Source organism: Ranitomeya variabilis, chromosome 1 (genome assembly GCF_051348905.1).
Source record: "Ranitomeya variabilis isolate aRanVar5 chromosome 1, aRanVar5.hap1, whole genome shotgun sequence".
NCBI classification, from domain to species: domain Eukaryota; kingdom Metazoa; phylum Chordata; class Amphibia; order Anura; family Dendrobatidae; genus Ranitomeya; species Ranitomeya variabilis.
Window position 1 is genome coordinate 881230594 of NC_135232.1, and position 13488 is coordinate 881244081.

At 44.3% G+C, this 13488-nt stretch overlaps 1 protein-coding gene across 7 annotated transcripts in view; it reads right to left on the minus strand.

The window, feature by feature from the left end:
• CENPE (centromere protein E) overlaps positions 1 to 13488 on the minus strand; it is a 211295-nt gene that overhangs the window by 138603 nt on the left and 59204 nt on the right. For all 7 annotated transcript variants that reach the window (XM_077278140.1, XM_077278132.1, XM_077278125.1 and 4 more), the window contains one exon: positions 11410 to 11484. In XM_077278140.1, the coding sequence (XP_077134255.1) occupies positions 11410 to 11484 (75 nt within the window). The remainder of the gene's footprint in view (positions 1 to 11409; positions 11485 to 13488) is intronic.

Consider the following 13488-nt stretch of genomic DNA (forward strand, 5'->3'; position numbering starts at 1 on the left):
CTTTGCCCTAATGGGGAACAGGAAATGGAGAGGTCAAAAGGCCCTCCCACCTCCCCCTCACCAGTGACTTATAACTGAAAACCATAGCACCGTTTTACCTTGAATCCCAGATTTAAATCCAGGAGTATAGGGAGGGAACTAGCGCCGTCGTGGAAGGTTCCTAGAAACCGAATTAACGGTAAGAATAATTCTATTTTCTCTAGTCACCTTCCACGACAGCATACGGAGGAATACCAACTAATTTGGCGCTAGGGAGGGACAACGGCCTGGAGTACTTTCCGGCCAAAGGCTAAATCCTTGTTGGGCATTACATCTAATCTGTAATGTTTGGAGAAAGTATGCAACGAAGACCATGTAGCTGCCCTGCAGATTTGGTCTGCTGATGCACCTGCTCTTTCTGCCCAGGAGACTGAGGTTGATCTAGTCGAATGAGCCTTGATTCCCACTGGAGGGGTTTTATCCTGAGCAAGGTATGCTTCTGCTATCGCTTTCTTGATCCAGTTGGCAATAGTACTTTTTGGCTACCTTCTTTCCTTTGTTTTGTCCTGATGGATGGACAAATAGATTCTGATCAATTCTGTAAGAGCTGGTTTGCTCTAGGTAAAATAATACAACGCGCCTGACGTCCAGCATATGAAATCTCTCTTCTTTTGGATTTGTAGGATTTTGACAAAAAGAAGGTAAAACGATTTCTTGAGAGCGGTGAAAATCAAACGACTTTTGGAAGAAAGGACGGGACTAGGCGCAGTATTATAGAGTCATCTTGAATAGACAAATATGGTTCTCTCATTGAGAGGGCCTGTAATTCTCCCACCCTCCTTGCTGATGTAATGGCCACTAGAAAAATTGTTTTGTAGATCAGGTTTTTCTGGGAGCAGGAGGATAATGGCTCAAAGGGTGGACCTATAAGCCCTTGTAATACCAGATTGAGATCCCATAGTGGTACAGTTGTTCGTTTTCTAGGGTTCATCCTGGAAGCTGATATCATGAACCTCTTAATCCAGCGATGATTTGCCAGATCCTGATCAAATATTGAACTGAGGGCGGAAACATGGACTTTAAGAGTGGTAGGCCTGAGGCCTATTTCTAATCCTTTTTGCAGAAAGTCTAGAATTTGTGATATATTTGGATTGAAGGGATCTGGAACTTGAGGAAGACAAAAGGATAAGAATTTTTTCCAGACCTTATTGTATATTGCAATGGTTACTGGTTTCCTTGATTTTTGAAGCGTGGAAACCACTGGCTCTGATAGTCCTTTGGCTATCAATACCTGGGCTTCAGTAGCCATGCCGCCAGATTCCATTTTTGAGCATCCAGGAGATGGATTGGTCCTTGAGAAAGAAGGTCTTTCTCCATCTGAAATTGGAACGGGCCATCTACCTGTAAATTCATTATTAGGTTGTACCAGCTTCTTTTCGGCCACAACGGGGCTACTAATATAGTAGGTGTCCGTTCTTCCCGAACTTTCTGCAAAACTTTTGCAAGTATTGGAATTTGTGGAAATGCATAGGCCAGCCGAAAATTCCATTTCTGGGCCAGAGCATCCACTCCCTTGGAGCCATCTCTGGGGTTTAGGGAGAAGAAGGCTTTGACTTTCGCATTTTGGCGCGATGCAAATAGGTCGATTTCTGGGAGACCCCACCTGGTCACCAGCATCTCGAAACTTCGGTTGCTCAGACACCATTCTCCCGGATGTATGTCCTTGCGGCTTAAATAGTCTGCTTGAGTGTTGGACGAACCTTTCAGGTGAACTGCCGTCAGGGATAAAAGATGTCTCTCTGCCCAGGAGCATAGTCGGGCAGATATGTTCTTCAGGTTGTTGTTCTTGGAACTGCCTTGACGCCTGATGTGAGCCACCTTAGTCATATTGTCTGAATATACTCAGACGTGATATCCCTTGATAAGGTGACTCCCTACTAGCAGAGCTTCCTCTACAGCTTTTAGTTCTCTGTAGTTGGATGACTTTCTGCTTGTCGACTGGTCCCAGAGACCCTGGAAGGGGATGTGATTTATCATGGCCCCCCAGCCCCTCTCGCTGGCATCTGTTGTAACTGTAGTCAGAGGGACTTGAGTCCAACTGACCCCCTTTTGTAAGTTTCTCGGGGTTATCCACCACGCCAAGGAGGCTTTGACACGACCTGGTGTGTACAACTTTTTGTTCAAGGAACTGGGACGACCGTTCCAATTCTGCAGGATATGTGCCTGAAGTATTCTGGAATGGCCTTGAGCCCATGGTACCGATTGAATGCAGGTTGTCATAGATCCTAGAAGAGACATGCCTTCTCTGATTGTAGGGGATCTGGCATCTCTAACGTCTTGACCTTTGATATTAGGGTTAGACGATGTTCCAATGGAAGGAAGGACATTTGACTTGCAGAGTCTAGGAGAACTCCCAGGAACTTCTGGCATTTGGAGGGTCTCAGGTGTGATTTCTCCAGATTTGGAACCCATCCAAGAGATGTCAGAATATTGAGAGTCTTTGATACATGAGACTCCAGGGTTTTAGCCCGGTTCACTATGTATTGATTTAGGCCTTCGCCGGAATTTTTTGGAGAGTCTGAAAACTATACATTTTTGGAAAGGTTATAGTATAAGCAATACAAAAAACAATGTTTCCATTTGCCCCGAGTCCCACGTGACCGCCATATTGGATTTTACAAAATGGCTGACGTAAAACCAATTTTCGTTAATATCTCAGCTTATAAATAACATAAAATTTGACAGCTAAACATACATTTTAGGGCTAAGAAATGCAATATTACTAGTTGCAGATGTGTTTTAGATATTTACTACAGCAGTTTTTTATAATTAATTAGTATTGACATAATACATAATGACAGGAATCACATGTTTTTTTTTTCTTTTATTACAGGAGTTGAACATGACAGACAAACCACAAGCTACTGAAGTCACTTGTGAAGGTGAGGCACCTATCAACTGGAAGCTATGTATGCTCTGTCAGTCTTCCAATGGCAATGAGAAGTTGGTGCAAAATCCTCGGATACAGTCTTACCAGCGCGTTTTGGACATAGTAGCAGAGAGGGCAAGTTTACAAGATGGCAACTATGTTGATATCCATCGACGGATTAGCAACAGGAAAGACACAATCGCTACACATCAGGCAGTCTACCATCGAAGTTGTTACACAAATGCAATTAACAACGACCAAATACAACGAGCCCGGGACCGTTATGCACATGCATTAGCTACTGGTAGCCACATTACCAAGAAACGAGGATTAAAAAGAGGACGTGCTGAAATGGACGAATCAGGTTCATTAACATCTGACTCTTCATCACCATTCACGAGGTCACATACATGGCCACTGGATAAGGAAAAATGTTTCTTTTGTCAGAACGATGAGAATGAGAAGCTTTATAATGTGAGGACAGTCAACGCAGGGAAATCGTTGAAACAAGCTATTGAAACATCAGATAATTTAACACTGAAAACAAGACTGAACACATGCATTGCACCAGGGGATGCACATTCTATTGACGTCCGGTACCACAAAAGCTGTTGGACAAAGCATGTTTTTCATGGACAACGAGAACGTAGTACCAACAGAACAGACCACAAAGAACCCTTATTACAACGTGCAAGTCTGCTAGAGTTGCTAAACCTAGTGGATATTCAAACACAGAACCAATCATATCTATCTATACAAGATATCGAAACCACTTATTTGAATATGCTTGGTATAGAAGGCGTGGAAAATCACAAACCTACATTCACTAGAAAGTGGCTCAAAGAAATTATAATGAATGCCTTGCCACATCTGAAATCCTGTCTTTCAAAAAACAGAAGGGAATCAGCAGTTCTTTATTCACCAGAAGCCTGTGAGGAAATCATGGTTAATTCTGCAATGGAATGTCGTAGTGATGATGCAGACAACATGCAGACAATCTACAAAGCAGCACAGTTAATTAGGAAAAGCATTGCTAATTTTACAACGGAAGTCAATGATAAAAACACCATAACGGTCACTAGTGACATACACGACGTTCCAGCAGAATTATATTCCGCTATCCGTTGGATCATAACAGGGCCGATTAACAGCCTTGAAACTCAAAGAAGGACCAAAATTGTTGACCGAGCAGCACTCACTATGAGTCAGAACATCATGTATGAATTCAAATCAAAACGCCAGGTCAACTACAAGCCAAAAACCGAATCATCAGTATTCAGACAACCCAACGCACGAGAAAACCCACAGGTCCTGGGGCTAGCTCTGACTGTTCATCACACCACTCGCGATAAGAAATTAATGAATCTTCTTAGTTCACATGGGTTTTGTGTTCCCTATGGCCGTACCCTACGAATGGAAACTGCTTTGGCTAATGCTGTTGTAGAAAACACCCGAGAGTTAAAAGGTCTTTACGTGCCACCATTCTTGAAGAAGGGTACCTTTGTGTTCTTTGCAGTTGATAACACAGACTTTGCAGAGGATACCCCTGATGGGAAAGGAACCACACATGGAACTATTACTGCTGTATATCAGCAAGTAGATGCTGTTGGAGAACCAGTTGCACCACCCTTGAAGATAACAGATGCCCACACTTTATCTGTCACTCCATACCATGTACATATGTTGCACTGTGACAAGCCAAAAGTACAACATACCCAAAGATCAGAACACTTTGTCACAAACAAGGAAATATCAGGTTCTTTCCAACTTTCACAATTTGGATGGATTGTTGCTACTGCTGTATCCAGAATGCAGCAACTAGAGAAAGCATCGAGCAAAATTCCTGGATGGTCAGGATACAACTCACTGTTGTCCGAAAGCAAGCGATTTACCAACGTTGGAGCCTTACCACTGCTACCAGAGCTGTATATATATGTATGTACAATGTATGTAAAGACACTCTGGTTGTTCAAAAGTTAAAAACATTAACTCTCTGCTTTTCGAGTTCGAAAATTTGTTCAAATATAAACCGATACAATTTGTAGTCGTATATAGAGTATTTATTTGGATACCACTGCATTTCTTAGTACTCAAAATGTATGTTTAGCTGTCAAAATTTAAGTTTTACGTTACTTACAAGCTGAGATATTAACGAAAATCGATGTAAATCAGCCATTTTGTAAAATCCAAGATGGCGGCCACTTAGGACTCGGGGCAAATGGAAACATTGTTTTTCTTATTGCTTATACCATAGCCTTTCCAAAAATGTACATATTTGAAACTCTCCAGAAAATTCCGGCGAAATTACATAGTGAACCGGACTATTTGTTTGGTAGGAGCCACTAACAAAAGGTCGTTTAGATAAGGCACTATACAGACGCCTTGCCTCCGGATAAAGGAGACTACTTCCCCCATTATTTTGGAAAATACTCTTGGAGCAGAGGAGATCCCAAACGGAAGGATGTTGAACTGATAGTGCTCTATTAGATGTCCCTTCTGTACTGAAAATTTGAGATACTGACGATGTCTCTGGTGAATGGGGATGTGAAAGTAGGCATCTTTCAGATCGATCGTAGCCATGTAGGAGTGCGGGCTTATCAAGGGGATGGCATTTTTCACTGATTCCATCTTGAACCTTCGGTATTTGGTATGCCGGTTGAGACCCTTTAGATTTATAATAATACGGGACTCGCCCGATGGTTTGGGAACCAGAAACAGGCGGGAGAAATGTCCCCGATCTCTCTCTGATTCCGGAACCCGAGATATTGCATTTGACATTTTTAGGGCCCTGAGACCCGACTCCAATATGGCCTGGTCTTTCAAGGAGGGAAGGGCGGTAATCTTTAGACCCCGAGGGGGGAGGAAATGAATTCTATTAAGAGACCCTCTTTGATGACGTTGAGGACCCAGGGACAATTGGTGATGTTTTGCCACTGGAGTACAAATTTTGAGAGTCTCCCCCCCACTGGGTCGGAGTCACCGCTTTTCCTGCGGAGACTGCTGTTGAGGGATAAGGATATTTCTTTCCCCTCCTTTCGGGTAACTCCATCTCCCGGACTTGCCTTTCCCTCTCTGAGGGGTTTGGGACTGAAAGGGACGAAAAAACTTCTTTTTGGGAGCTTTTTGTTCCGGGAGGGCTTTTTTCTTATCGGTTGCCTTTTCCAAGATGTCATCAAGGGAAGGTCCGAAAACATAGTTACCCTTAAACGGTATGGCGCATAGTTTGGCTTTTGAGGTGATATCACCAGACCACATTTTTAGCCAAAGCGCCCTTCTGGCTGAATTAGTCTGTACCAAAGACCTTGCAGCAATTCTAATGGTTTCCATGGATGCATCTGCTAGGAAACCTGTGGCTCTAAGCAGACTGGGTAGAGAGTCTAATAATTCAGCTCTAGAGGTGCCCTGGGATATGTGAGATTCCAGTTCTCCTAACCAGCGAAAAAGAGCTCTAGCCACACATGTGGATGCAATGTTGGCTTTGAGTGCTACCGTGGACGTCTCCCACGATTTTTTCAACAGACTCTATTTTTCTGTCCATCGGATCTTTTAATTGTGACGAGTCTTCAAATGGAAGAGCCGTTCTTTTAGCCACTCTTGCCACTTGTGAATCAACCTTGGGGACATCCCATCTGGCCGAATCCCCTTCTAAGGGGAATCTATGCTTCATCTCTGATGGGGTACTGAGACGTTTTTCAGGTAGTTCCCACTCCTGCTCAATCAGATCAGATATATTTGAATGAATTGGGAACCCCACCCGTTTACCCTTAGTTATACCACCAAACATTTGGTCCTGTATGGACTGAGGTTCTGACTCTTCCTCCAGCCCCATAGTACTGCGCACGGCAGCCACTAAATCCTCGACCCATTCTGAAGAAAAAAGATATTTCCTAGCTTCAGAGGTTATAGGGGACGTAGGTTCTTCCCGACGACCGGAGGATGAAGCATAGGAGAGGTCTGATTCAGAATCCTCATCCTGGATTTTCCTTTTCTTAGCTGGGGAGAGTGGCGGTGGGGGGGTAAAGGCCGCTAGGGAGGATTGCACCTCTTGCTTGACCAAGGAGCGGATTTCTTCCAATAAAGAAGGTTGTTCTGCCCTGACAATTTTGTCAGTACAGGTCCTGCAGAGTTTTTTCTCCCATAAGGGTGGTAGCTTAATGTTACAGATGGCACACTTCTTTTTAGTAGCAGTTTTAGGGGCAGACTTTTCTCCCTGAAATGAGAGGGGAGAGAGAGTCACAACTAATAATACCCCTAGATCACTACCTAAGGACCCCTGTCCCTGCAACACTTACTGTGGCAGGGGCAGCGCTGGGCTCTGCAGACGCAGGGCAGGTAATGCTCTCCATGACAGGGAAGGTCTTACCTGCGACGTTTTCTGGCAGGTTTTATGCTCTGTGGCATGTCCCTGCCCCCAGTGGTTGTGGAATCCTCCTCCCCCCTCCATGGTTCTGGGTGGAGGACAGCGTCCTGCACGAGGCGCTGCCGGCGGAAGTGCCTTCAGTGAGCGCCGAAAAGACCAGAAGTGATGCGCGCGATCACTTCCGGGTCACCAGCGGCGCGCGGAGGAGAGGAGACCGGAGAGCTCAGGGAGGACTCCGGTCGGGATCACTGGCCTGCTTTGCCCTCACGGGGGCGCGGGAAGGCCAGGGAACGGTCCCGAGGACACCGCAGCGCGGCGCGACGGGAGCAGCACCAAAGGGGGAGGTGAGATACGACCCCATGCTGCCCGGATTTATTATCGGCAGAGCCTTAGTAGGTGCAGTAGTTACCGGCCACCACCGCACACGAAGGAAACCTCTCCTGACCCATGGGGAACAGGAAAGACACTGGTGAGGGGGAGGTGGGAGGGCCTTTTAAGCTCTCCATTTCCTGTTCCCCATTAGGGCAAAGAGGCAACCTCCGTATGCCGTCGTGGAAGGTGACTAGAGAAAAATTCTTTTAGCCTCAATTTTTTGATTTTCACATGGGCAACAGGATAAAATGGATCCTAAAATTTGTTGGACAATTTCTCCTGAGTACACCGATACTTCACATGTGGGGGTAAACCACTGTTTGGGCACATGGTAAGGCTCGGAAGGGAAGGAGCACCATTTGACTTTTTGAATGAAAAATTAAATCCATCGCTAGCGGACACCATGTCACGTTTGGAGAGTCCCTGTGTGCCTAAACATTGGAGCTCCCCCACAAGTGACCCTATTTTGGAAACTAGACCCCCCCCAAGGAACTTATCTAGAAGCATAGTGAGCACTTAAAACCCCCAGGTGCTTCACAGAAGTTTATAACGCAGAGCCGTGAAAATAAAAAATAATTTTTCTTTCCTCAAAAATGATTTTTAGCCTGGAATTTTTTATTTTCCCAAGGGTAATAGGAGAAATTGGACCCCAAATGTTGTTGTCCAGTTTGTCCTGAGTACGATGATACCCCATATGTGGGGGTAAACCACTGTTTGGGCGCACGGCAGGGCTCGGAAGGGAAGGCACGCCATTTGGCTTTTTGAATGGAAAATTAGCTCCAATCATTAGCGGACACCATGTCGCGTTTGGAGAGCCCCTGTGTGCCTAAAGATTGGAGCTCCCCCACAAGTGACCCCATTTTGGAAACTAGACCTCCCAAGGAACTAATCTAGATGTGTGGTGAGCACTTTGAACCCCCAAGTGCTTCACAGAAGTTTATAACGCAGAGACAGGACAATAAAAAATAATTTTTCTTTTCTCAAAAATGAATTTTAGCCCACAATTTTTTATTTTCCCAAGGGTAACAGGAGAAATTGGACCCCAAAAGTTGTTGTCCAGTTTCTCCTGCGTACGCTGATACCCTGTATGTGGGGGTAAACCACTGTTTGGGCACACGTCGGGTTTCGGAAGGGAAGTAGTGATGTTTTAAAATGCAGACTTTGATGGAATGCTCTGCGGGCGTCATGTTGCGTTTGCAGAGCCCCTGATGTGCCTAAACAGTAGGAACTCCCCACAAGTGACCCCATTTTGGAAACTAGACCCCCAAGGGAACTTATCTAGATGTGTGGTGAGCACTTTGAACCCCCAACTGCTTCACAGAAGTTTATAACGCAGAGCCGTGAAAATAATAAATCATTTTTCTTACCTCAAAAAAGATGTTTTAGCAAGCAATTTTTTATTTTCACAAGGGTAACAGGAGAAATTAGACCCCAATATTTGTTGCCCAGTTTGTTGTGAGTACGCTGATACCCCATACGTGGGGGTAAATCACTGTTTGGGCGCACGTCAGGGCTCGGAAGGGAAGTAGTGACATTTGAAATGCAGACTTTGATGGAATGGTCTGCAGGCGTCACGTTGCATTTGCAGAGCCCCTGATGTGCCTAATCAGTAGAAACACCCCACAAGTGACCCCATTTTGGAAACTAGACCCCCCAAGGAACTTATCTAGATGTGTGGTGAGCACTTTGAACCCCCAAGTGCTTCACAGAAGTTTATAACGCAGAGCCGTGAAAATAAAAAATAATTGTTCTTTCCTCAAAAATTATGTTTTAGCAAGTAATTTTTTTATTTTCGCAAGGGTAACAGGAGAAATTGGACCTCAATAGTTGTTGCCCAGTTTGTCTTGAGTACGCTGGTACCCCATATGTGGGGGTAAACCACTGTTTGTGCGCACGTCGGGGCTTGGAAGGGAGGGAGCACCATTTGACTTTTTGAACGCAAGATTGGCTGGAATCAATGGTGGCGCCATGTTGCGTTTGGAGACCCCTGATGTGCCTAAACAGTGGAAACCCCTCAATTCTAACTCCAACACTAACCCCAACACACCCCTAACCCTAATCCCAACTGTAGCCATAACCCTAATCACAACCCTAACCCCAACACACCCCTAATCACAACCCTAACCCCAACACACCCCTAACCACAACCCTAACCCCAACACACCCGTAACCCTAATCCCAACCCTAACCCTAATCCCAACCCTAACCCTAATCCCAACCCTAACCCTAACCACAACTGCAATCCCAACACACCCCTAAGCATATCCGTAACCCTAACCACAAGCCTAATCTTAACCCTATTTCCAACCCTAGCCCTAATTCCAACCCTAACCCTAAGGCTATGTGCCCACGTTGCGGATTCGTGTGAGATTTTTCCGCACAATTTTTGAAAAATCCGCAGGTAAAAGGCACTGCGTTTTACCTGCGGATTTACAGAGGATTTACAGTAGTTTTTTGGTGGATTTCACCTGCGGATTCCTATTGAAGAACAGGTGTAAAACGCTGCGGAATCCGCACAAAATTGACATGCTGCGGAAAATACAACAACGTTTCCGCACGGTATTTTCCGCACCATGGGCACAGCGGATTTGGTTTTCCATAGGTGTACATGGTACTGTAAACCTGATGGAAAACTGCTACGAATTCGCAGTGGCCAATCCACTGCGGATCCGCAGCCAAATCCGCACTGTGTGCACATGCCGTAACCGTAACCCTAACCCTACCCCTAACCCTAGTTCTAACCCTAACCCTAGTGGAAAAAGAAAAAAAAAATATTTTCTTTTTTTATTATTGTCCCTACCTATGGGGGTGATAAAGGGGGGGGGTCATTTACTATTTTTTTTATTTTGATCACTGTGATATAACCTCTCAGTGATCAAATTATACCTGGAAAGAATCTGCTGGCCGGCAGATTCGGCGGGCGCACTGCGCATGCGCCCGCCATTTTGGAAGATGGCAGCGCCCATGGAGAAGGACGGACACCTGGAGGCCCGGTAAGTATGAGGGGGGGAATCTGAGCATGGGGGGTGGATTGGAGGATGGAGGGGTGGCATCGGAGCACGGGGGGAGCGGGCAGGAGGACGGGGGAACGGACAGGACGACGGAGGGGAGCGGAGCACCGGGGAGGCGATCGGTGGCGGTGGGGGGGTACATAAGTGTTTCCAGCCATGGCCGATGCATCGAAGCATCGGCCATGGCTGGATTGTAATATTTCACCAGTTTTTTAGGTGAAATATTACAAATCGCTCTGATTGGCAGTTTCACTTTCAACAGCCAATCAGAGCGATCGTAGCCACGGGGGGTGAAGCCCCCCCCTGGGCTAAAGTACCACTCCCCCTGTCCCTGTAGGTCGGGTGAAATTGGAGTTAACCCTTTCACCCGATCTGCAGGGACGCGATCATTCCATGACGCCACATAGGCGTCATGGGTCGGATTGGCACCGACTTTCATGACGCCTACGTGGCGTCATGGGTCGGGAAGGGGTTAAAGGAACACCACATGTTTGAATGAGCTGCAAACATTTTAGCTAAATAGGACAAACTAAACGTGACAAAATATGACTGACTAATTTTGCCAAATAGTAAATTTACACCAATGCTTTATTCTTTGGAGGCCTTCAACATTTGAGGAATGAGGTGGGGATGTGAACCTTGTGACAATGCAATGAAAAACTGATTACATTACGTGCTCATTCTTTTTGGTATTTGAAAAGGCTGAATATCAATTTAGTTGCCATAAGTATTAATTGATCGATACAAGGAAAGCTCACCTCAAGTTCTTTGTTGTACACCTCGCTATTGTCAATTAACGTCTTTAAGTTGGAATTTTCATACATTAGTTGTGCCTGAAAAGCAATTAGCAATAGAGCAGGAAGCATTAACAAGCATCTTGCTGATTAGATAGCCATCACCACAAGAAAAACAACAAGAACCCCATCACAAGATTAATTTAAGCAAGATTAAGTGAAATTCCAGCGCCCCAGTAATTCAGCCACCAGTTATGGACCATTCACTTTCTTCATAAAAAAAATGTATTCAGATTTTGAGTCAAGATACTTAACCCTTTTAGTAAAGTAGACACTTGAGGTCGTAGGCTGGGTTCACAGGGCGTTTTAGTCTACACTCAGGGGCTCCATTGACCCTGGAAAATGAGATTCAGAAGTATGCACTGATGAGCCATTGACGGCAATGATGCAGACACTGTGTGCTCTGTCAGACATCATTGTCGGCCATATGCACCACCTTGAGGCGCCTACAAAATATAGTCAACTGAGTTGGAGCCGGCATCAAATAGACGGATAAGAAAGAAAGTGATGTCAGGCAGAGGCCATGGACGCCATCTGCATCATTACAGGCAAAGGCACATATGCTCTAATCCCATTTTCCAGACCCATGGAGCCACTGAGGCTTAAACAAAATGTGAACTCAGCCTTAGAGGACCATTCTAAAAACATAAAAGTGTGTGTTTGGGTCTCATGATTCTTTCTTAGCAAACCTGATTGTCAGACACAATCTGATGCTAAATAAGCAATTAAAGTTTTAACCATGCAGAATGTGGACAGATTTTTTTGATGCACATGCAGAAGAAAATCTTGTATATAGTCTTGGCTCTGATTGCTGGGACCAGAGTTATCCTAAGTAGAAGAATGCACAGTAATCACTATCAGATGAAAAGCAGTGCATCCACACTCCCTAGCAGAAAATTTGAGAGAGAATATATATATATATATATATATATATATATATATATATATATATATATATATATATATATATATATATATATATATATAAAAAACCTTCTGACTAACGTAGTCCAATGTGAGGAAAATGTATATAAAGTGAAAGCCCTAATTTTATACTTAACAGGGCACCTCCTCAGTGTAACCATACAGATATTTTATCAGCCTATAGAATACTCTAAAAAATTAACTATTATTTATACCATTAATAATAATAAACCATAACTAAGAGCAGCAATGACACAAAACAAAACCTTTTTTTCTCCCAATGTCAGGATAGGTTTGGTCACAAAAATGCTCTCCATCCATACAAGAAAGTAACGATATACAAGACATTCATTATGTCCTGACTAAACTGACAGGACTAAATTAACGATTCAAGTGCCCAAGTGCAATTAAAGTGGAGGAAACAAGGAAGAAAAATCGTGTGGTTCTCACCCAATTCATATGCAGGCTCTCAGTTGGATCACGTCCATACTTGTGGTAGCAACTAGAGAATCCTCTAGGCTGATAATATAAAAGCATTTACCATGTACAATAATCTCATTCATTGTTTGTATAAATCCATAAAAGCAAGTACGGAGACTTTTAATTAAGACTGTCATCACAATATGCTTTCCAGGTAATCCACCCGCTTCCCTCACTTCTGTTTCTTTCCTTTGAAGTCCACACATATAGACTGTTCAAACCCTTTTTTCCTGCAAGTGAAAGCCCTCCGGGCTCCTCCCTTCAGTTTCTGGACCACTTTGCCACCTGGCTTCCACACATCCTATCTTGTGATATTCTCACTCATCATGGAGAGTTTTAACATCTCCATTGATGAGCTGCTCTCCCCATCTGCCTCTAATATTCCATCTTCAACTTCCTCCTTTGGCCTTTCAAATGCTGACAATCTGGCCACTTATTCACCAAAAAAATAAAAATAAACCAAACAATCATATCCGTCAGGGCATTTTCGCACAAATCTTTCAGAACCTGGATCCTTCCCTCCTGCACCTGAAGTTCACTTTCCATCTTTGAGCCTGTCACTGAAGGAAAAAAAAAAAAAAAAAATTACCAGACTTCTCGCCCTACACCCTGAAACAGTGACCCCATTACCTCACATCT